This window comes from Vanessa cardui, chromosome 7 (genome assembly GCF_905220365.1).
Source record: "Vanessa cardui chromosome 7, ilVanCard2.1, whole genome shotgun sequence".
Lineage (NCBI taxonomy): Eukaryota > Metazoa > Arthropoda > Insecta > Lepidoptera > Nymphalidae > Vanessa > Vanessa cardui.
Window position 1 is genome coordinate 15,218,941 of NC_061129.1, and position 24,528 is coordinate 15,243,468.

At 32.9% G+C, this 24,528-nt stretch overlaps 1 protein-coding gene across 1 annotated transcript in view; it reads left to right on the top strand.

Moving 5' to 3' along the window:
* LOC124531254 (nephrin) overlaps window positions 1-24,528 on the top strand; it is a 410,712-nt gene that overhangs the window by 151,360 nt on the left and 234,824 nt on the right. The window contains exon 3 of the mRNA XM_047105755.1: window positions 23,023-23,158. Within this exon, the coding sequence (XP_046961711.1) occupies window positions 23,023-23,158 (136 nt within the window). The remainder of the gene's footprint in view (window positions 1-23,022; window positions 23,159-24,528) is intronic.

The following is a 24,528-nucleotide window of genomic DNA, read 5'->3' on the forward strand; positions in this document are numbered from 1 at the left end:
CTACCGCCTGTAAATTCCCACTGCTGGGCTAAAGGCCTCCTCTCCCTTTGAGGAGAAGGTTTGGAACATATTTCACCACGATGTTCCAATGCGGGTTGGTGCAATACACATGTGGCAGAATTTCTATGAAATTTGTCACATGCAGGTTTCCTCACGATGTTTTCCTTCACCGCTGAGCACGAGATGAATTATAAAGACAAATTAAGCACATGAAACAGCAGTGCTTGCCTTAATAAGCAATAGTTTAAGTATTTATCTGAACAATTTTCTCTTCTATTTTTATAGAAATAAACCATATTTTGTCGTGAACATATATTTTCTTAAATCGTTACAGTAATTATAAATGATTAAATAAACTCGCAGTAATTTGTAAACTATTATTTATAATGTAATTAGTGCACGTTCGTGTTAAAGTTTACGCTAATCTTATAAAAGTAATTGACCTAATTTTTAAGCAATTTCAGTAATTTTCTTACTGGTAAAACTATAGGCTACATGACTGAAGTACGATAAATCTTTAACAAAAATGAAGGGTATAAATACACTTTTAATAAAAAACTTATTTACCCTTAGTTTGTTTGAAATGTAGTCTTACATTTGTTTTTCATTACGACAACCGAAAAATTACAACAAACATCAACAACAACAGCCTTAAAATTTCCCACTGCTGGGTTAAGGTCGAGGAGAAGGTTTGGAACATATTTCACCACGCTGTTCCAATGCGGATTGGTGAAATACACATGTGGCAGAATCTCTATGAAATTAAACACATGAAGGTTTCCTCACGATGTTTTTCTCACTGCCGAGCTCAAGATAAATTATAACACAAATTAAGCACATTAATATTCAGTGGTGCTTGCCTGGGTTTGAACTCGCAATCATCAGTTAAGATGCACGCATTCTAACCACTGGACCATCTCGGATCTAATAAATTAACATAGCTATTAACGTCATCAGTGACATTAACTAACAAAAAAGCAATAAGGCGAGTCGTAACAAACAACAAGGAAACGCAAACGAGTTTATCATATTGATAGCAATCGTCGCCGTCACTCGAGGACCGCCGGGTTTGCCATAAATAATCACAAAGGAAGCTAAAACAAAGGCGTCATTCTGTCTGGACGTCCACTGCGGTATGGACACAGACTTAAGTTTTCTAGACGTGGTACTAATTAATTGAAATATAGTAGAATTTATATTTTATCGCTTCCTGTAAAATACTTCAAATATTTGTATGAATATGCAATTAAAATAAAAAAAAACTAAAGAAAAGAAGACTATCTGATGAATAACTTTGAAATATATCCTTCAAATTATTGTTATTTAATATACTTATATTTAAATTAAGTCGGCTTGGCGATTTTTAGTGTCAGTGCCCAGCTTTAGTGTTCTTGTATATTTACATATAATACGATATACATTTTAAATATTATCTCAAAAATATAATATATGTCGGCGCGGAGCCACGAATTTAAGAAAAACACGTGTCCAGAAATGATTATTTTAATAATTTAAAACTATTTCATTGTTAAATGAATAATTTTTAGTGAATTTTGAAATGTTAAATTACTCTGAAATATTTTAGTGTTTGTAAACAGATTGTATGTTGAGTGAATAAGTCTACCCACCTATTCTTGTTATAAAAGATCAAGCGCCCGCCGGTATCGACAGACTTGGTCGAGCCGTCGGAGCGATCGGACCGTCTCATATTGGAATAAATCAGAGAGGATTATTTCCTGAGTTTTATTTCATACCACAGAAAATGGTTAAAGATCGAAACTCTGACACTCGTGACGTCAGCTATGCTGACGTCATGTTTTTTAAAAACGGGCTCGGACATGCCTGCTCCGTTATCAGAAGTGGGATCGGAACAAGCTCCGATCTCTGCTACGTCCTCATCAGCTTCGGTTCCATGTCATATAAGGATCGCTACAAGACAGAACCATATTGCGAAGTGATAAGAAGATCTCTAAGCACTGCACACTTACTGCCCGGTGTAATGGGGCCCATCTAAGTGGGAGGACCGGAGGCCACTGGAGGACTATTTCGGGAGTACCTACTTCGTCAACACTTGAGGCGGCTACAATCAAGAATAATACGCTTCAAGGACATACACAGTTGCCATGCTGTTCATATGTGTGGAACATCTTAATTGAAAAATCAACAAGTGACCATATGGATCACGGAGATCATGGATATCACGGGGAAATGAGACACTAAGATAAACAACACGTCAGGAAACAGCCGAGCAAATGGCCAAGTGAAAAGAGTTATTACTACCCTCAAAAACGAGTTAATAATAATCAAGAACTACGAGACCGAACAGTGCATCTAGTTTATGGAAGTTGCACCACACTCTTATTACACAAAGAAAACATCGCATACCACCTGAACTTCTTAAACCTGATCGACATTAATAACCAGAGGACTTTGCAGCGCAAACAACAACAACAGAAACGAGTGACTCTTGTGCGGAATAAAACAGTCATCGCTTCTATTCCTAGAAAACTAAAATTAATTATTTTCGGCATAAAGATTAAAGAGTCCACGTAACCACCATTACTTGATGTGATTAATTAATTGTGTCTTTCGAGATTTACAGGTTTCATAAGAATAACGTCGCATCGCATCGCGAAGGGGGTCGGCAGAGGGCGCTCGTGATCAGCTTCGTCGTGCACCGCAGCCGGGCGACCAAGAAATGCGACTGGTGCAGAGCACGCACCATCCTGCAGAATAGCACTAATTACACAACAACAGCAACGAATGACTCTTGTTCGAAATATAACAGTCATCTTTTCTAATCTCATAAAACTAAAATTAATTATTTTCAACATAAAGATTAAGAGTCCACGTAACCACTATTACTTGATATGACTAATTAAGTGTGCCTTTCGAGATTTACAGGTTTCATAAAAATTACGACAGCGGAGAAGGTGGTCGGCAGAGGGCGCTCGTGATCAGCTTCGCCGAGCACCACAACCAGAAACGCGACCGGTGCAGAGCACGCACCGTCCCGCAGAATGGCCGTGATAGCGGGAGTTGCCATCCATATCACGAGCTGGTCAGTCAGTCCGAGTGGTCAACATCGACGAGAACTAATCATCGCATAAAACTGTGAGGCAAAATTTACTTATCTTACCTCTTATAATCTAAAAAGGAAAAGCTTAAAATCTAAACAGAAAAAGAAATAAAAAAAAAAGAGAGCAATAACAAAAAAAAAAAAAAAAAAATTTTTGAATATTAGTTACCATTGAGATTCCTCGTGCAACCATAACTAGACACGTACACTCTGGTTTGAGAGTGATACCTCTGAGCTAACCACGTGTTACCCTCGTACTACTCACGGATCCTTGATGTATCCAAAAGTGAACCATGAGATACCGTTGGGAGGCGTTGTGGAGCCGTGGTAGCCATTTATATACCGTAATCTGGAGAGTGATACCTCTGAGCTAACCACGTGTTACCCTCGAGCTACCCGCGGATCCTTGATGTATCCACAGAGAACCATGAGATACCGTAGGGAGACCTTGTGGACCGTGGTATAGACATGTATACACCACAGATCTACGAGAACCTTTAACAGTTATTATGACAAAGTTATGAGCATAGTATGCGTAAAATCTGCCCATATTTATTACAATAAAGGTGCATGAGAGATTTCTTTGTGTACTGTTTTACAAAACAATTATCAAAGGTCAACATGATGTGTTGCTTACAGATACCTGCTTCAAAAATATTTTTGATTCGCAGATTTCCAATCGCACAACTTAGGCAGGTGCAGAGCGCGCACCGCCTGTCAGAATGGCCGTGTCGGCGCGGAGCCACGAATTTAAGAAAAACACGTGTCCAGAAATGATTATTTTAATAATTTAAAACTATTTCATTGTTAAATGAATAATTTTTAGTGAATTTTGAAATGTTAAATTACTCTGAAATATTTTAGTGTTTGTAAACAGATTGTATGTTGAGTGAATAAGTCTACCCACCTATTCTTGTTATAAAAGATCAAGCGCCCGCCGGTATCGACAGACTTGGTCGAGCCGTCGGAGCGATCGGACCGTCTCATATTGGAATAAATCAGAGAGGATTATTTCCTGAGTTTTATTTCATACCACAGAAAATGGTTAAAGATCGAAACTCTGACACTCGTGACGTCAGCTATGCTGACGTCATGTTTTTTAAAAACGGGCTCGGACATGCCTGCTCCGTTATATAATATTCGAAATCTTAAAATCACTAAACATAATATAAAATCGATTGAAATATCGACTAATTCCACATTTAAAGTTTTGTGTTTTTTAAATTTATAAAAATATTTTTAATTTCTTAAAAAAAAATGAAAATTATACATAAGGTGATTTCAGTAAGCGCAGACAAGCACATATTATATTTTTAATTGTTAACAAATATTGGAAAAAAACTATTGTCGTCGCTTAAAAAAATATTATCATTTCATATTATGATAATAATTTTACTGCATATAAATATTTCAAGCAAATGAGCACTTTATCACGCGGCTCTTTACAGTTATAAGATTAAGGCATTTTCTTCAAAATCGTTGGTTTATTTTTCAATAAGACTTACAGTGTTTAGTATATTTTATATAAAATGATTCTATAATTACAAAAACATGGATTATATTCCTTGCAAGCACTTCTGGGCTTTCCACGTGATTAATTTGTGTTTGCGATACACATCGTTCTCTGCTGGGAAGGAAAACATCGTGAGGAAACTTGAATTTATCAGAATAAATCCCGAGACATAAGACGACAATAAAGAAGTGTGTAGCATTAGGTTTCTATTTCTTCTAGACAAAAAGGAAGAAGCCACCATATTTACGGGTTTTATTTTAATTGAACGTTAGATAATAGTTAATTAAGTTTTAAAACGGATGTAAAAAAACTACAGTTTATAAAAAAGGTGTTATTGCTTTATAGAGACAAAAGTGGTACGTAAATATTATTAGTATTTAGGTAGCCATGTAGTCAGCATAATAACGAAATGATAATTTATATTTAACTACAAAACAATTGTAAAAAGAAAGATATAATTTTTGATTCAGTTGATTAATGATAGCCCAGCAGATAATAGAGAACCCTAATTTAGACAAGCGCTTATTTTTCGCTTATATACCAAATAAATGTTTATCATTAAAGGATATATTATGATGAACGCTGTCATTATTTCTTACGTAGCTTGACTGTTTAGAGCGCACTTGGATGATAAGTCTAAGAGTTCAAACATGGAATCATTTTTCTCCTTTAGCAAGATTTTTTTATGAATATCATTTTAAGCAATTTTCCTTATCATTTGATTCGTTAAATTACAGCACTATCGCAAATCAAATAACAATATTTCATAACATTACTTCCTCAATCGTTTAACGTCATTCCTGATATCCAATGTTCTAAGGAAACAATCCTCTTTGATCTTCAGCTATCAGTCTATCATCGTGATTGACACACGCCTAGAAACGAAGAAAAATATGGCTTTCAAGCCTTTATTAAGATTGATGGAACACGCCTTGGATCACAGCCGTGGTATTTGCTTTTAGCGTGTAATGACGCGTTGTCTGTTTCAATACGCCGTGATAAAGGTGCGCTGCTAATGCCATTTTTTGTATTTTTAAACGCCATTCAATTTTACTCGTCGCTCGTGTCTTTGAGGCCGATATGAATTATTAATCGAGAGATGATGTTATGTTTTCGAAATATTTTTTATCGCAGTTTTTATAGGCTTATTTTTATTTGTATTTAAAAAATAAAGTCATTACGTAAATTCATAAATGCTACCTAAAATATTTTACTTTTTTCCATTATAAATATATTTAAGATGACAACACATTAACTCGGTGTCATCATAATCTGATAATAAAAGCAAATACTATTATTATAGAATTAAGTAATATTGTTTATTGGTCCTGCTTTTAGGCAATTGTAAGTATAATTGACAAGAATCCTTAAACTTTGAGAAAATCATTGTTTTTATAAATCAAAAAAGTATGATTTATAAATATCAAAACACATAGAAGCATATCAATATATCTCCAATGATATGATATAGCCTCAGTAGTTTGAGCGCTGGGCATGCTTCGATGGAGTCAAAGACTGTCATAGTTATAGATCAAAATCAAAGGAACCAGCTGCTCCATAGTTTCAAAACAAATTACGGAATTTGATTATATGTATGTTCTTCTCTAACTCCTTTTTAACTAAGAAACCGCCACTACATTGAGAAATTTGTCATAATTGCCAGATAGATTTACACCTGTATATATGGGTCGATGTGATTTTATCATTCGAAAACAATAGTTATTTTTGTATTCATTTAATGTTCCGCATGTCCTGTCCCGTAGTTACTCTGCTGTTAGCTCGAAATGCATGAAGGGGACTTTGATAATCCTCCATCTCCACGGCTAGTAGCAGCACTCCACCGTTTTTATATGTAAATATAAACGTCAATAGTATCAGAGTATAAAAATAAATTAAAAGAAAACCATAATCAAAGATAAACAAATCAATAACGTAAAAATACCGAACAGCCCGCAAGTTACAAACACAGCTTTAAATCAATCATTCCCTGTGACTAATAAATACAATTTTCGACACGAAACGAAGCTGACAGGATCCCAATAAAATGTCCCAGTTTCCGGCATTGGCAAATTCCAATCAGCATTTTTCCGTTCTCCGCGAATGTGAATGTAGATTCATCTAAGCGTGTAATTTATACATTTATAATATATACTAAAAATATGTTAAGTAAAAAAAAAAAAAACATTTTTTTAAGAATGAAATTCCCGTCCATATTTAGTATATACACATGGTTTTCTTAAACTACTGATACATAGAGACACTGCGTTAAAAAATTACAGAAATCTAGGTCTATGGGCAGAATCCTACTGATTCATCGAGTGTTCTACCGCAATACACAAATTCTTTGAATTGCCGTAATCTGGATTTATTCCTAGTTTTTTTCCGGTTGAAACTAGTTTACTAACGATACGATAGGAATAATGTACAACTTATGTTATTATTATCATAGAGATCATTATGTATGACCTAATTGCGTCAGTACATTTCCTTCAATCGTTTGAAGCACAAGACAAGAGATCCGTGCTCTATCGCGGCATTGCGTGAGCCCTTTGACTTTCGTAATTTACTTTGTATAAGTTAAATATCTGAACAATGCCCTGCGATTCAATTCTGCGTTCGACCTAATTGCGTCTCTCAATCGTTCCTCTTTGTATTTCGGAACAAGGGCAGCGGTGCCGTGCTCTATCGCGCAGTGCGTGAGGACTCTTTTTTGCGTTGAGTAGGTACATTTATTTTCACTTCGTTACCAATAAATGTTACTCGGCCTCTTTACTTGTTGTATGTGTTAATTAATATTTACTACTCAGCCAGAGTGAAAAAGTTGACACACATTTTATGATAATAGTTCATGTTAATGTAAGAGTATGTTTTCTTCTGTTTTATTCATTTACAAAAATGTACAATTAATTTTTTATTCGTAAAAAGCCATTATCATCAACTTGGGTGGAAATCGTGACTTCATTCTACCACTGAAAGCAAAACTGTAGACTGCATTATCAACAATTCAAAAAGATCAATTTCAAGAAAGTTCATCAATAAAGCTAATCTATTTTCATATTCATTCATTCGTATCACAACGAGAACAGACAAAACAATTTATATTTAGCACAATGGAGTATGTTAATTAAACTAATATAGCGACGTATTTAATGACAGATCACCACTTCATTTCGTTTCAGTCGTATTGCGAAATCAAATCAAAGCACCCATTAATTACAAACGAAACCGCTATATCATTAAGCAGAGAAGACTAAACTGCGGTGTTTCTTTAACGGGATTATGAATATTAATTACCACCCGCGCCTCCGCCACCGCGCTACCGCACCACGCCCTCCAAACAACACAGATGCCTCAATTGTTTTGATTACTTCTACAAATATCCGCGCATAAAGACGTAGCTCTTAGAGAAGCATACAAAAACATCATGAGAAAAGAGAAGAAGCGGTGTGTTGTAATCATCATACAGTAAAGTTTGTAAAAGTCTCTCTGTTGTGCAAAAGCCTTCTTTCCTTTAAAAGTTAACGCTGTAGTCAATGTTGGATATTCATGAGGCAGAGTTTCATGCAATAAAATCCTTCACCTGCCCAAAGTTATTTTCTATCAAGTATCACCAATTATTTTTCTAAAGCTAGCCGTTAGTTCAGGCTGGTTTGGCACTTTTCAGTACCTTACCTTTTTGATGTAAAAAGAATGTGGTTCCGTGGTGTATATACATTGGCATTGTGAAAATATGATAATTTCCCCTGACAACGTCAATGGGCGACTACTTTTGGGATATACGATGATCTGTCCCCAGAACCAGTAGCTACTTTGGTCATACGCGCTTCAAACTAAAACATAAAAATATTCAGTCTAGTAATAATATCATAAAAATAAACATGTGGATTCACCTTAATGTTTAAAAGCAATGAATTAGACAAGTTAAAACCAACAATTTGATCTTGGCTTTTGGTTGAAGTTTCGAGAAAAATATATTTAATACAAAATATATCCTCACTTCTTTGAATATTTCATCTTTTTTAACGTAATATACTATCTAATATGGAATCAAAGTTGACATATTATATATAATCTTCTAGCGACCTGCACTGACTTCGCACGGGTCTAATGCTATGACATCACAGTAGAAACTTCTAAGATCATCAGTGTTTCTTTAAAGAATTTTAATTTCAAAGATCTAAGTATACATAGGGACAGACAGCAATAAGCTACATTGTTTTATACTATGTAATTATGATGATAATAATTTCGTGTTCATCACACCTCACCCAATACACGAAATTAATACACAACCCTCATTTAAAATTAAATGTGATGCATGCTAAAAGTTAATTTATTTATTATTATAATAATATAAATTGTATAATGATATCGTCATATATAAGCAGCACACGGTCAATCCCTTCGGGCGGAATTGAAAAAATATTTACAAAAATTCAGCGAAGAATTGCAGGCGCCAATCAACAAATGAACTCTTTACGAGCAGAGCCAACAGAGGTTTACGTTTAAAATATTCCTTGAAAATAAATTTCGGTGTTCGCTGAGTAAAACGGTTCATAGCAACATCGATTCTCTTTTTGTTAATTTAAAACGATCAAAAGATTGCAATTGTTAAATCATTTTAAGAGATATAACTGCGTAACTATAATAAAGACAATTATATTATTTCGACTACAATAAATGATATAAATCAACAACACCCTTTCAATCCCCACTGCTGGGCTGAAGGCCTCTTCTCCCTTTGAGGAGAAGGATTAGAACATATTCCACCACGCTGTTCCAATGCGGGTTGGTGGAATACACATGTTGACACATGCAGGTTTCCTCACGATGTTTTCCTTTACCGCTGAGCACGAGATAAATTATAAAGACAAATTAAGCACATGAATCAGCGGTGCTTGCCTGGGTTTGAACCCGCAATCATCGGTTAAGATGCACGCGTTCTAACCACTGGGCCATCTCGACTCTCTAATAAATTATATGGTTATGTACATTAAAATTTGAAGGGAACCTTAGGCAAGTGTACGGACTAAAGACTGTTAGAAGTATATAAGCATATTATGTATACATGACATGTTCAGCAAACGTGAACAAATGTGACGTAGATATGAATATAAAGATTTACAGCGATTTCTTTATTATATCTGTGATAGAGCGATATAAATTTGATTTGATTTGGGCGTTGCGTGCCTCGACTCTGAGCCGACTGTAATCCGTTCGCACTTTCATACATCAATGTTGATTAAGGATTTAGAGTTTAGCTTCATTTAAAAATATATAAATTTAATAAATCAGTATTAGATAGGTTTATACAGCTTTATTGTGTTGTATTTATAAATTGTGTAATTATAAGAGGGCACTCACAATAGCTGTTCCTATATTTAAAAGTATGTGCTTAAGTTGTAATATTGAATCAATAAATATACCTATTGTTGAAAATCCAAATAAATCTCGATATTATAAGAGTTGCTTCACTTCACACGGTGTTTGTTGTAGAATAAAATTAAGTATCTAATTAATTTAAAACGATCTGATAACGCTACGCTTAGCTTTTTACATCAGTACAACAACTGGCCACCACGATTATGATTATTTTATCCCCTTCCGGTATTACAATGCTGTCGACATAAATTATGATTTATAATATTCATATCAACTAATTAATACACTAACATTGATGAACAGAATACATAAAATACAGAAATAATATATTGAGTTCTTAAAAAATTATTAGCTAATTTACCGTATAAAATTAAAAAAAAAAACTACAACACAACTTTATGAAAATGACCTACGATACGTTTATTTGCAATTAATGTAATAAAAATACATTTAAGAGATTACCTTTAAAAGTTTATCTCGTTTCAATACTGCAAAATGCATAAATTTTGAAGTATAGTAAATCTACGTAAGAACATAAAAAGCATTTGTCTAGAGAAGCTCCGAATTTTCATTTTTATACCGTCACTCTGCAAGACATCATGTCGATTTGAAGGTAATGAAGATGGATGACGCCACGATGTCCTAATTCCCATATTTCACTCTTAAACAATCGGCACGCTTGATTGATTGCAGGATAACCGTAATGGCCGCATAATTAATTGCTGTGACGAATTTCAAGTGGTTTCAATTTGGTTTCCGTCAGTTTGACTCTGGTTCGAATTTGTTAAAACATTCAAATTCATTTTATTTCACCAGAGAAATTTCTTTGTTTAAAACATGATTTTTGTCGAACAATAAAACGCAAAGTAACACCCGAAAATCCTATTGGTGGGTCACATTACTTTGCTGTAACGTAATATATTGGATAATCAAATACATCACCTCATTTATGGGCAATGTATTATTTTGTATAGCATCTAGTAATGTCCATATAAAAAAAATCTCTGATAAAATTATAAAGGTAGACAGTTTGTATCTTTAAACGCACTGAACTTAGGAACGAAAACAAACAGGCGCCTTCCTTGATATGAGCCAATTATAAAAGTCATAGTGATAAATTTATATTTTAATGGATTAAAATACCCATTCCCTTTACATTAAATACATGAAATCTCACCGTTTCACATTAAAACGCTGTTCGACCTTGAAATTCTGCTGACGTTGCGCTTTTGTTTTTTTAGCTGAATGTTCAACCAGAGGAAAAACGCAACAAATATTCCCTTCCAATGCTTCCCTTTATTGTAGATCTTGATAAGAATTTTAAGCTTATATTGCTGCGTTAAAATGTGTTTCATTAGGTCATCTTTGCTTGACTGAAAAATATACTACATAAATATATAATAAACAAAAAGGCACTTCAATCTGCTCACTAAATTAAAAAAAAAAAGAATCCTTTCGCTTATGGAGAGTAGAATTGCCCAATATACGTTTTCATTTTTTTGCTGCAACACTAATAACATCTGTATAAATTTATCCCTGTTTCGGTTATTCGTAGCGTTCCAGTGCAATAAGCGTAGCTTTTGAATTACGCCTTGTAGTCACTTTACTATCCGCTAGCAAAATGAATCATTTCTTAAATATACAGTCATTGATCATACTTGTACTTGAATATGTTCTAGTACTCCTAATAAGTACCCATGTAACATCAACTGCCAGAAATACACGCCACTTGAGAACGCGTTTGTGACATCCATGAAACTACCAATTGACTTTCCATATTCATTCATTCGTTCATCCTTCCAAGCACGTCATACATTAACCGCGTTGGTCCGAGAATTGTGACTGAGGTTGTGTTAGAACCGTAATGCATGCTAAATTGTGTTACGTACGGAATAGAAGTTGACGGCTAGATGTGTAGGGTTACCAACAGTTTTAATGATCCATTTAAGAACGACTGATCTGCGCTTCGTAAGTTTTCAGCTATTACAATATATATACAATTTTGAAGTCAGTTAGATTGTTTACTTTTCAAAGATATTCTTTGAAGACATGAAAATTAATAGTAGTAATTAATAAACATTTTCAATTAAAGATAACATTGGCTATACAAATATACGTGAGTATTGGAACTGTTTATATTTTTGAATATACATAGGTAAAAACAATTGCCGAAGGTATTGTCCTTCTATTTGTCAGTATATATGGTCACCCTTTTAGTAATTAAAATGGGCACACCATTGCTGCCGTGGTGTCACTCCATTTGCTAATTGAAGCCGTAAACGGACAAAGACTGACGGAAACGCTAGTTTGATTGGGCTAGTTTTGAGATCGCTGTGGTATTGATACAACCGATTGCACAGAAAGCAGTTATGCGTTTGTGCTAAAATTTTACATTAGTCATACTTGTATATATTAATATTTAAATTAAATAATTTTTAATACAAATAATTCTTTCAAATCCAAATATCCTTTATATAATTTAGGTCCTTCAAGAATTAAATTAAATGTAAACATACCTATTTGTTTGGAAAGAAGATTCTACCGAATTATACCTATAATTCAATTTAAATAAAACATGCCTGGGAATCAACAAATACTTTGTTTTTATTAATATAATCTTGTTCGTGTATCTTGTAATATGCCTTATTCAATAAATGTTTTTTTTTTTATTCAAATGTATTGTAGTTAAATGAATAATTATTCTGGTACGAATCAGATAAACGTATCTTTTAATCAGATAATCAATACATAATATATAATTACATATTGTGATAGTAGTCATTCGTTTAATTTAAAATGACAATGCAAAAGCCTCTACAATGCGGTCTTGAATAAAATATATTAATGAACTTACTTAACACATTAATCAGTGATCTTAAAATTTTATGTCGAGCACTTTGACTAGAGGAAACATGAATGACACTTTAGCTAAAAATAAAACATGAGCTAAGGTTGAGTTCACACTTTCAACATAATTTAAAAATATATACCTATGTTTTAAATTTGATGCTGCGTATATATGTAATCTTTATACTATGTACATTTCCATATTACATAGAGTGTGTATTACTGGGTGACTCGATAAATAATACGAGTATTTGGCAAAGGGCCTCGGGCGATACTCTAAGGGTGCGGCACAAATCCTGCGTGTCGTTGCTTTGTGACATTTTTACAGAAATCAGAAAAGTAATATGAATTATGTTAATCCAATTACCGTAGAATGATTTGCGATTCAACTTTTAGGAATTACGAAATTTTCATATTTTCACTTTGGATATAATTTATTCACTGTATAGAAAAAAAAATTGTAAGGCGATTGATTACATTGTATAAAAGGATAGGAGACAAAGTCATTTCGTAGATTATCCGGTGGGTTTGCTTTTTTAATTACCAACTCAGAAACCATTATACTTCTCAACAACAATATTTGTATTAATAAGTGCAGATTTGAAGCTCGAGTGTAATTACATTATAGAACCTTACATTAGATTATGCTTTGGGTTTTGTATCCATACGTTAAATTAACTAAAAAACTAGACGACACATGTAAACCTTCTTATTTCGCTAGGCAAGGATTTTTTAAAGTTAATTAATAGTTACAAATTCATTTGGAACTTTATGAAATGAAAATAATAATTATGTTCGCATATGTTAAAAGAAATTATTTGTAGATGTGTTATATAAGAAGAGAGAAGACATTTAAATTAACCTTGTTCAAATAATGCACGGTGGAAAGAAAACGGGAACCAATAATAAAAATCAAAATTATTCAATTAGGCTTTTGATGAAATTTTTCTCATTTTACAGAATTGTATTCAAGGTCGTGATCGAATCACGTAAGTTATGTAGTTTATTAATATCTCTCAATTTACTCACTTGATTAAAAAAAAAAAAAACAATTTACTTAACTCTAACAACGAAAACTGCTGTAGTTGATATTACAGTAATCAACAATCTTTTAATCATAGCAAAATAGATTTATTTTTATAATAGTTCCGTAGAAAATAATAACACAAAGGTTTCTTAACTAAACATTACATTATAACAATCTGCTTAGTATGTATAAATTCAAAGTCAAATATATCGATGTTTTTCCTCTGAATTAAATCAACAGTGGCGTCGGTAATCGACTGAGTCATTAGACAGAAACGATCACATTTTACTGACACTAAGTTTTTTATTTTATTTTCGTATAATCGAAGAAAAATTTGAACAAATGTGTAAATAAAAATTTGGTCGTTTGGGTCAATTTACTGTCGTTTTATTTAGGCGTTAGCATAAACATTGTATTATTACTTTGTTCTTCTATGTAAATGAATTAAATGATAGGATCAATTATAAGAATTACTCATTTATAATCATATAGAGTAACGATGCTCAAATGTGTTTTTTTCCTGATGAAGAACTCATGTATAAATAAATTCCTATTTAATAACAGGATAGTATCCGTAAAATAATTATGTATGCTGTATTTTAATTACTACGTATAGTGTAAGGATGTAATTCAAACTAAATAGAAATGATTCGATTAAATCGATTCACGAAAATATAATAAATTTAATTCGTAATTGAACCAAACTTCCCTTAAGCAAGCAAAATGTCAGAATAAGCAATTATAAGTCAATACAAATACTATTTTAAAGGGGAACTTAACTCGAAACTTCTGAAGGGATACGGATATTGCAATAATTATTATTTCAATTAATTAAAACTCAATCTACAAATATGTATTTTGAACATTTATTTTTATTATGAAACAAAAACCGTAATCGGTAACGAATCATTTAACTACTTGTTGACTTTGGTCATGTCGGAAAAGCAAAGGTATTATACTGTACAGCCTAGCAGCATAAGCAATAGATATTTTTGCTTTTTTAATTTTATTTGAAATATCTATATACTTTTAAATAGCATGTCTTTCGTTTATCAACATTATAATTATTATTGTGTTGAGGTGTTCTTTGAATATAAGTCGAAATCAATGTCTAATAATATGGATTATAAATGTAACGTCTGTATTTTACCCTCTATATGTAACATGTATTCATTTCAATTATTAATTTTAGAACACACGATATTTTTGATAACAAAATAAGAATACCCTTGTACTTGCTGTTATTAATTAATGTTTACTATGTTTGTCTTTGCTCCTATTGCCTTGGCCATTTAAATTTTTGTATTTTCTTTTCCACATTGTTTGTTTTTTTTCCTGTTTTTATTCAGTGTTTATTATTTTGTTATTGTGTTAATGTAACCGTCAACCGGCGGGACGTGCAGAAATAATGATTAGTAGATATAGTATTAATATTTATTGAAAGAGTATATACATATTTATCTTATTTTTATAAAATCATTCAGCATATCTTATTCATAATATTAATATATATTTTATATATTGTATTCAATTTTTCGAAACTTATAATTAAAATTGTAAAATTATGTCCACTACAGATGATGATATATTTTTATCAGCATGTAGTAGTAGTTGTTCCTCTGACGTAGACGATGATTCTTTCCATGTTCCTGAAACGCTAGGGTCCTTGCTTAGTAGTTCTTTTCTCAATTCTCCTCACCTTTTTAACGTATGTCATATTAACGCTCAAAGCTTACCTTCTCATTTTTCTGATTTTCTTGAAGCCTTTTCCAATGCCCCTGTAGACGCCATTTTAATATCCGAAAGTTGGTTAAAACCTTCTCTTAGTTCCTGCTTATACAGTCTTCCTGGATTTGTGCTAATTCGGAACGACCGTATAGGCAAAGGTGGCGGAGGTGTGGCTATTTACCTACGCTCTGAGATTCCCTATAATATCCTTTTTTCATCTCCTTCTTCATTCTCGTTCTCTGCTGAATTTTTATTCATTGAAATCCGTCTCAGGGGTGTGAAAGTGGTTCTTGGAGTTATTTATTGCCCTCCTGCTGTTGACTATTTCTCTTCACTTGAATCTGTCCTTGAGTCCCTTTCATCGGATTACACACATCATGTAATCATGGGTGATCTGAATACAGATATGTTAAAAATGACACCACGTTCTTTAAAACTTTCTAGTCTCTTAAATTCTATTAATTTCAACATTCTCCCTTCTGGAGCTACACATCATAACTTTGACTCGCCTGATACTTGGTTGGATGTTATTATAGTCTCCTCAACAAATGATGTCATTAAATATGGTCAATTATCAGCTCCCGGATTCTCTCGTCACGATCTTTTATATGTGTCCTACAAGCTTAAGCCTCCTAAAATTAAACCTCCTACAGTGTGGATGCGCAATCTTGCTAAAATTAACTTAGAAAACCTAAAAAATGATGCAGTATCGCTTGAAATGTCTTTGGTGTATAATTCATCAACAATTAATGATAAAGTTTCTCACTTCAATACATCCATTTCATCACTTTTTGATAAACATGCACCAATGAGTCCTGTCAAGATAAGAAGACCGCCCGCTCCTTGGATTACCAAAGGGGTGCGTATGGCTATGTCTCGTCGTGATCGTGCTTTCCGCAAATATAAACATGACAGGTGCAAAGAAAATTGGGAGTTATATAAGGCTGCACGCAACCGGTGTAACTTAATGGTAAGAACAGCCAAACGCCACTATTGTCATATTAACGTAAGTAACTCGTCTCCGGCCTCAATATGGAAATTTCTACAAACATTAGGCATAAATAAGCGAAACAATAATTTTTCTTTGCCTTCATTGTCTCCTGATAGTTTAAACTTACATTTTTCTACTTGTACTCTATTATGTCCTAATATTAAATTACGTACTATTTCAGAAATTGAATCCATGGCCTCTCCTTCTTTTAACGACTTCGTCCTTTCTCCAGTGTCTGATGAAGAAATTCGTAAAATTATACTGTCAATCTCTTCTAATGCTACTGGTGTTGATGGCATTAATCGATACATGATAACATCTATTCTAGACTATATACTGCCAGCTATAACTCACATTGTAAATTTTTCTATTTCATCAGGAGAGTTCCCTGTACTATGGCGTAGAGCTTATGTTATTCCTCTTCCTAAAGTTTCCAACCCCTCCCAGTTAAATCACTACAGACCCATTTCAATTCTTCCTTTCTTGTCAAAAGTCTTAGAATTAAGTATTTACCAACAAGTTTCTTCCTTTGTTTATAACAATAATATTCTCAGCTCATATCAGTCAGGTTTTCGACCAGGCCATAGTACAGCTACTGCTCTTCTCAAAGTAACTGAGGATATTCGGATTGGTATGGAGAATAGATTGATCACCATACTGGTCCTCATTGATTTTTCTAACGCGTTTAACTTGGTTGATCATGATATTGTTCTTGCCATTTTTAAGTATTTAAACTTTTCTTCATCAGCTCTGGACTGGTTCTCCTCATATCTTCGCGGCCGCCAGCAAGCGATCAGGCTGGATCAATCTCTTTCCGGGTGGCTTGATCTATCTGCTGGTGTGCCGCAGGGTGGCATCCTTTCTCCTATTATTTTTTCTATTTTTATAAATTTTCTTACTTATAACATCGACTGTTCTTACCATTTCTACGCCGATGATCTGCAACTCTATATTCATACTAAGTTGGAGGATATCGATTCAGCTGTAAATAAAATTAATCGAAACCTTACTTATATATATGACTGGTCTAATAAATATGGTATCATGGTAAATCCAGCTAAGTGTCAGGCGATCATTGTTGGTAGTTCGCGTATCATTTCCAAGTGCGATATTTCTTCTTTGCCAAATATCTTGTTTAATAATAATATCATACCTTACTCTCAAAATGTTAAAGATCTCGGACTGCACATTGATTCAACTTTGAGCTGGAAGGTGCACATTAATGAAGTTAGTCGCTCTGTCACCGCTACCTTAAGGTGTCTCAATAGATTTAGAAATTTTCTCCCTATTAAAACCAAAGTTTTGCTAGTGCAAGCCCTTATATATCCGATCATCGATTACGCTGATGTGTGTTATGTCGATCTCAATGAATTTTTTTTAAATAAACTCGATCGCCTCATAAATAATTCCCTGCGTTTCATCTTCTGCCTTCGAAAATTCGACCACATTTCCCATTGTCGAGCCGAACTCAAATGGCTCCCTATCCGCCAACGCAGGGATTTACGGCTACTGTGTACTCTTTTTTCTATTCTTTTTGACCCTCTTTCCCCTGATTACTTAAAAGATAAATTCAAATTTCTCTCTGACAATCACGATCGACAGCTACGCTCTATTGATTCTCTCATTCTCTCTTTTCCCTGTCACTTCTCTGGTTTCGTAACTAACGCTTTCTCTGTCCAAGCTGTCAGATTATGGAATAAACTTCCGGTAGAAATTAGAAAGGCTCCTACTAAGACATTCTTCAAGCGTCGTTTACAGGATTATCTTTTTAAAAACCTCTCTTAATTTTCTCTTTTTTTTCTCACTACGCTGTGTTTTTATAATTTCTATTACGACTCTGTTATTTTATATCATGTATGTATATATAATTATAAATGTGTATTCTTATGCATATATACAATATTTCATCTATGTTCTTGTTTTATTATTATTACTATCGTATTTATTATAAAATTTATTGTTACCGCCTTCATGACTTTCTGTTTGGCCTAAAGGTTGACTGGTAGAGAATGCCTTCAGGCATTAAGTCCGCCTTTTGTCACAACTTATGTTGTTGGTCAATAAAGAATTTTAAATTAAATTAAAATTAAATTACATATTATTGTTGTGTAATTATGTATTACTAATCAATATGTGATCGTTAATTAAGCATATTTTTGTCAAACTTATTATATTTAAATAATTTATATGAGCAGTAAAATTATTCAGTTTAAGTTTTTAAATGTATATTCATTTCTATATTTGAATTTCTATATAATAGTAAAATTGTTATGTGCTTTTTCTTCTATCTTTTTTCTATATAAATAAAATTAATAAGGCTTATTATTACAGTTGAGCACAAAGCCTTTACAAACAATTTGAATCCCTTAATCCTTTACTAACCAAAAAACAATTTTGGACTTATTTTAATAATAATTATCTCTAGAGATTGCACTTGGAGAGGTCTAAGTAGCAGCAATGGACAAAAAAGAGCTGATGACGATGAAGTATTTGTACCTGATCACGATCTAATTATGTCTCACATGTCTCTAAAACTCGTCTGGCATAAAATCCTGTTTCAAAATACAAAGTACTGGGAACAAGAAGTTATTAATCAGATAAAATTATAGTGTACTCAGAAAATAATTTAAAAAACAACAACACTAATAACTCGTGGATATCTTATAAATAAATATTGTCAACGATACCTTCCAATGGGTTCGAAATTTTATAATATTAGCCGCAATCCACTAATGCACTTGCCCTGCATACTTTGAAATGGCAAGATAAATTACACAGCCATTATTCACCAGTATATTGACTTCGAGTCGTAGAACTATTTATTTAAGAAATAAATAACCACTTCTTACACTGTTAAAGTGCCGCCTATCATTGAAACTAAGAAGTTCATTTCCTTATTAAACTAGCCACCATTGTTTTGCTGTGGATTAACAAGTGATTGTATAATATCCACTCAAAGGGACCACTTAATATTATTCAATGATCTAATCGTTGGTGTAATCGAGTCACAACTGACATATCGCACAAACATTGGAAGTATAAGTGAAATATTATGTAAGAATCATGTACATACAATGATATTCATGAAAGTAGAAATGAAAAAACAGAAGTAAGAAGCATTATTGCCAATAGCAAAACATATATACGTATAGTACGATATAACTTAGATGTAGCATCGGCATATTCAATAAAACCGATTACAGTCGATTTTTGCCAATAGAAATAGCACCCTATCGCGCCATTCGATGCTATTCTTCGTTATAGATTCTCCTGTCAATTCAACCTGAGAAAGCAAACCGACATGTCAAATTGACGAATATATTAGGTCATATGACCTTATAGGTAAGGATTGTAAAGATCATATTCACATGAGAAATAAATATTGATAATTTGGGATAGCGTAATTAGTTCTGATGTGATCGGTTTTACGAATTTTGCCGATGCTGCGTCTACGTTGTGTCGTACTATTCGTTGATCTTTCCGGGATATACACACAGTGAACCGCGCTCACTGGATTTGAATTGAATGAGATCAAATACGTTCATTTTTTGTCTCGGTTCGCATCGTACTAATATTGTAAAGGGAAATTTTCGTTTGTTATTTTTTACGGATTGAAGTAAAAACCGTTAATCTGATTAATATGGATTTTGTTTGATGTAATGTGTGGGTTTTGATATTATATTTTACGGAACAGGAGTTAGTCAAAGAAAAAAATACTAAATACTACTACTAAAAATAATTCTAAAAAGAATGATCTGTTTCAATGCACGAAACAGATGAAAAAAAAAAAAAAACATTAAAATAAACTTAATTCAAGGCTTTTACAAGCACTCGAATCGTCATTGTACAATTAAGTGAACCGGTTCGGAGAGTAGATTCTATCGAGAAGAACCGGCAAGAAACTTATTAGTTACTCTTTTTCAACATTAAAAAATACAGACATGTTAGTTAAATATAATTATATATGTATGTAATGTATTCTACCTGGAAGTCAATAGGTATTAGATACTTAACACTTGAAGGTTGCTTCAGTCTTTTTCTTTACCATATACGATGTACAAATTAACACGAAAAATGAACAATGTCTGGACTTGAACCCGCATTCTTTCTAACCATTGAACCTTCTCGGTTTCTACGATCACATACTATAATTATTTTAGTGAATTTCAAGTATGTTTCTGAACCTATGGTTAATGATGTATAATCTCCGTCATTAATTACAGTGGATTGTTTAACGTTTGCGATGTTGAAACGTGGTTGACTAATGATAACATCACTAATGAAATCGGAGAAGTACAACTATGTATTCGGAAATTCGGAAACTGTTTTAATATACTTGTTTTAACAATATAATATTGATCGTTCAGTTCAAAAACAAATATTCTTCACTTAAAAGTTTTTTTTGTCACAATCTTCACTTACACTATTAAATTAATAATAATACCTTAATGCAATTAATTAAATCTTATCCGAAGTTTACATTCTATCAAGAAACAAAAGACGACTCCTGCATCTGTGCGTTTCTACGCTCTGGCCATCTGAATATCATACGTCACTGGCATAGAGACACTGAAATGTCTCTCGTCCCTTAAGATTAGAAAACAGTGTCTCAGCAGGCTTTTGAAGCGCTCTTTGAAGCCCAAGTGACCATCCAGGTTAAGGCCTAAATATTATTACATGCCTGTTCATATACACTGTTAGATATTTCTTAAGATTAAGTACTAATGTGTACAAAATTAGGACGGAATATAAAATTAAAACTTTCATGGATGTGGATATGGCCTGCTTAGTATATTTTAGTTACTTTAACAGTAATATGTTATATCCTATTATATTCAAATGCTCGCGAAGGTTGCCGATAACAATACGAACTTTGTTCTATGATATACAGGGGACTTTTGCCAAAATTTATAAGCCTGGCCCTAAAGTTTTACTAACAAGTAAATTAAGGGCAATGACAATATTAGCTGGATTCATTTTATTTTACGATATGTATGTTCGATTGATTCGATCTTTTCCAGAACAGACTTTCATTAGTTATTGTTTTGGGAAACGGTAACGCTTTCCTTTGCTACAGAGTGTGTTTGTCTTGCTCAGTATTGTAATTAGTGACATACAGGGGACATCTTAAATATCATGGTTAGTGATGCAATGTTGGTTTAAGGACCTGTTTATATTACTGTAGGACAGTATCTATGTAACAGTGGCTGTTGGGTCATTTGTGAAACTGGCTGCTATATTTGAAAAATATATGCATTACATTATGGTAGATTGTTTAAAAGAGTCTGCCTTTACACTCGAGCCTTATTCAGGAACATAGTTTAGATATTAAGGTAATGGAACACTAGTAGTATCTGCCTTCTTCGTACTTCATTATCGTAAGAAAATTCTACTATCAGTAATAAAAACGAATCGTTTTCTAAGGTGAGCTAAAACATTAAAATAAACTATATTAGCAACTTAATTTACCTTAGAGGCAATTTGATTGAATTAAATGTATAAATACAATAAAACCAATTAATTTATTTCCTCTTTAACCAAGCCTTTTATTTTATACGACTTTAAATGTTAAAATTAAAATAAAAAAGTGCCAAAACGTGTCACATATGTAAAGCCGTTTCATAATTTTAATCATTCACTAACATGACTGTAATTTTAAATGTTGAAAAGAATAACTACTTATTTTCTTGTCGGTTCTTCTCTGTAGAATTTACTTTCCGAACCGGTGGTAGCTTCACTTAAAATTGTTGTTAAATGATGATTCAAAAGTGCTTATAAAAGCCAAATACTTGAAAGCTGGACAATTGGCGCATTTGATTCGTTCCGAGACGTTCTGATTATAATTTCTATTTCACTGATCCGTTCGGACCGTTGTAGGATTCAGGCCCTCACGGTTCCGAACTCGAGTTCCGACTTCCGTATCTCGTTAGCATACTAATGGACCCTCGAGGCATTCATATTATTGTATTGTTAGTATTGTTACTGCCCCCGAGAGCCGCTGCTTACTTGCTGCTTGTGTGGCCCACATTAAGCCCCAACTTTAAATGCAAAGGGTATCATTTGGGAATCCAACTTTCACTGCTGAAGGACTTCGTAAGTCGTAAAGTGAAAACATTTTGTGGTCAGTTTTGGTCAACTACAGTTTAGTTTACTTTTTCCCTTTGAATATGTATCTTCAATCTTGAATGTATCTGACGGAAAACTCTTAGATGTAAATCACATACAAAACAGAAAATAAACGTATATTTATGTTATTCAAAATAAAAAAAAAAAGATATGAAAACAAAAGTTTATAGTATATAAGTCTTATAATGTTACTCTTAATTATTTCAGCATCATTTTTTACGTCCTTTTTCACCATTTTTTTTTCTTAATCTTTGGATTTCAATTCACACCATATCATCATATTAAATAACTAAAATCAAAAATTAAAAGTGATCTTTCAATTGTTATAGCGGGTGTGCGCACAGTGGACGTGCAGGCAGTGGAGGGGATGGTCGCGCAGTTCCCCTGCGATCTGGGCACGGCCGCCAACGACAAAGTATACATGGTGTTCTGGTTTAGAGACGACGCCGGCATCCCGTTATACAGGTCAGTTTTTGTTGCTTGGTATATTGTAAATATTTTTAAGAGTTTTTGTTAAAAGGGAAAATTATTCGATTAAATGAACGACTAAAAATGAAGGATGTTTTATGTACGATTATGATATGCTTCCTACAGAAAGATTTATAGTTTTAAAAAGTACTAACATAACTATACAAGAATAAGACTTGCTTATAGTCTTTAACTTTAATGAAAGATTTATAGTTTTAAAACGTACTAACATAACAGAATAAGACTTACTTATAGTCTTTAATTTTATTATAATTAATGATTTTAGTTCCCAATAGAAAGTTATCCTAAAATGTTAATTACAATTTTATCTCGACTAACAATGACGTGCTACTAGTAGCGTTATTAGAATAACTAGTGTTTCCCCAAATCTCATTAAGATAAGTTTTTGGTTCGTACGTGATCGCGGGTTGCAGCGATAATTACTTCGAAACGCATAAGTTTTCACTTAGTTGAAACTTTAGTGTAACTTTACTTATGTCAGACAAAGAGAGCTCAGAGAATATAACGCGGAATATTATTCAAGTTGTAAATTACAAATTATTGTTAATTTCGCCCAAACTTTCAAATAGTAACTTACAACTGTAATAATCTATACTATTATTATAAATGAGACAGTAGTATGTCTGTCTGTGTAATGTTTTCACGGCTAAAACGTAGAACAAAATTTGATTCAATTTGACATGAAGCAAGCTTCAACCCTAAATAGGCTCCTTTTTAACCGACTTTTATAAAAAAAGGTTATCAGTGCGACATGTATATACATATGTAACATTGTGAGAATTGAATATATTTGAGTATGATGATCCACTTAGCCTTCCAAACACGTGTGCTAAATTTCGTAAAATTTCGTTTATCCGTGAATTTTAAAACTAAAAGTCGTATTGTAATGATCATTTTTAATCTAAGTTAGGTACACTTTAACTTAACGAACAGTGTAAGTTAAATTAAAATCGAGTTTCTTATTTAGAAGTCGGTTTATACCTCAAACCTAATTGGCGAAGGAAGCAGGGTGATAACTAGTATATATATTAATTAGTTAATTAAATAAATTTTGCAAGCAACAAATTATTTTGTTACTAACTACTAGCGCTATTGCTAATATTATGATTTTTGCTCAATAAGTCGTATTTATATCGGAATTTGATTTTAAGCTCTATCGAAACAGATTTTCTGTTATATACTTTTGTAAATGTTAGTTAACGACAATATTGCTGCACACTTAGCGCACTTAAGTTTCATGCTAGAGCAATTATAAGCAATGAAACATTACAGATATTTGGTACATTAACTTTTTTTGCTCTTGTAGACATTTCAAATTACACTACAACGGTGTTATAGTAACATAT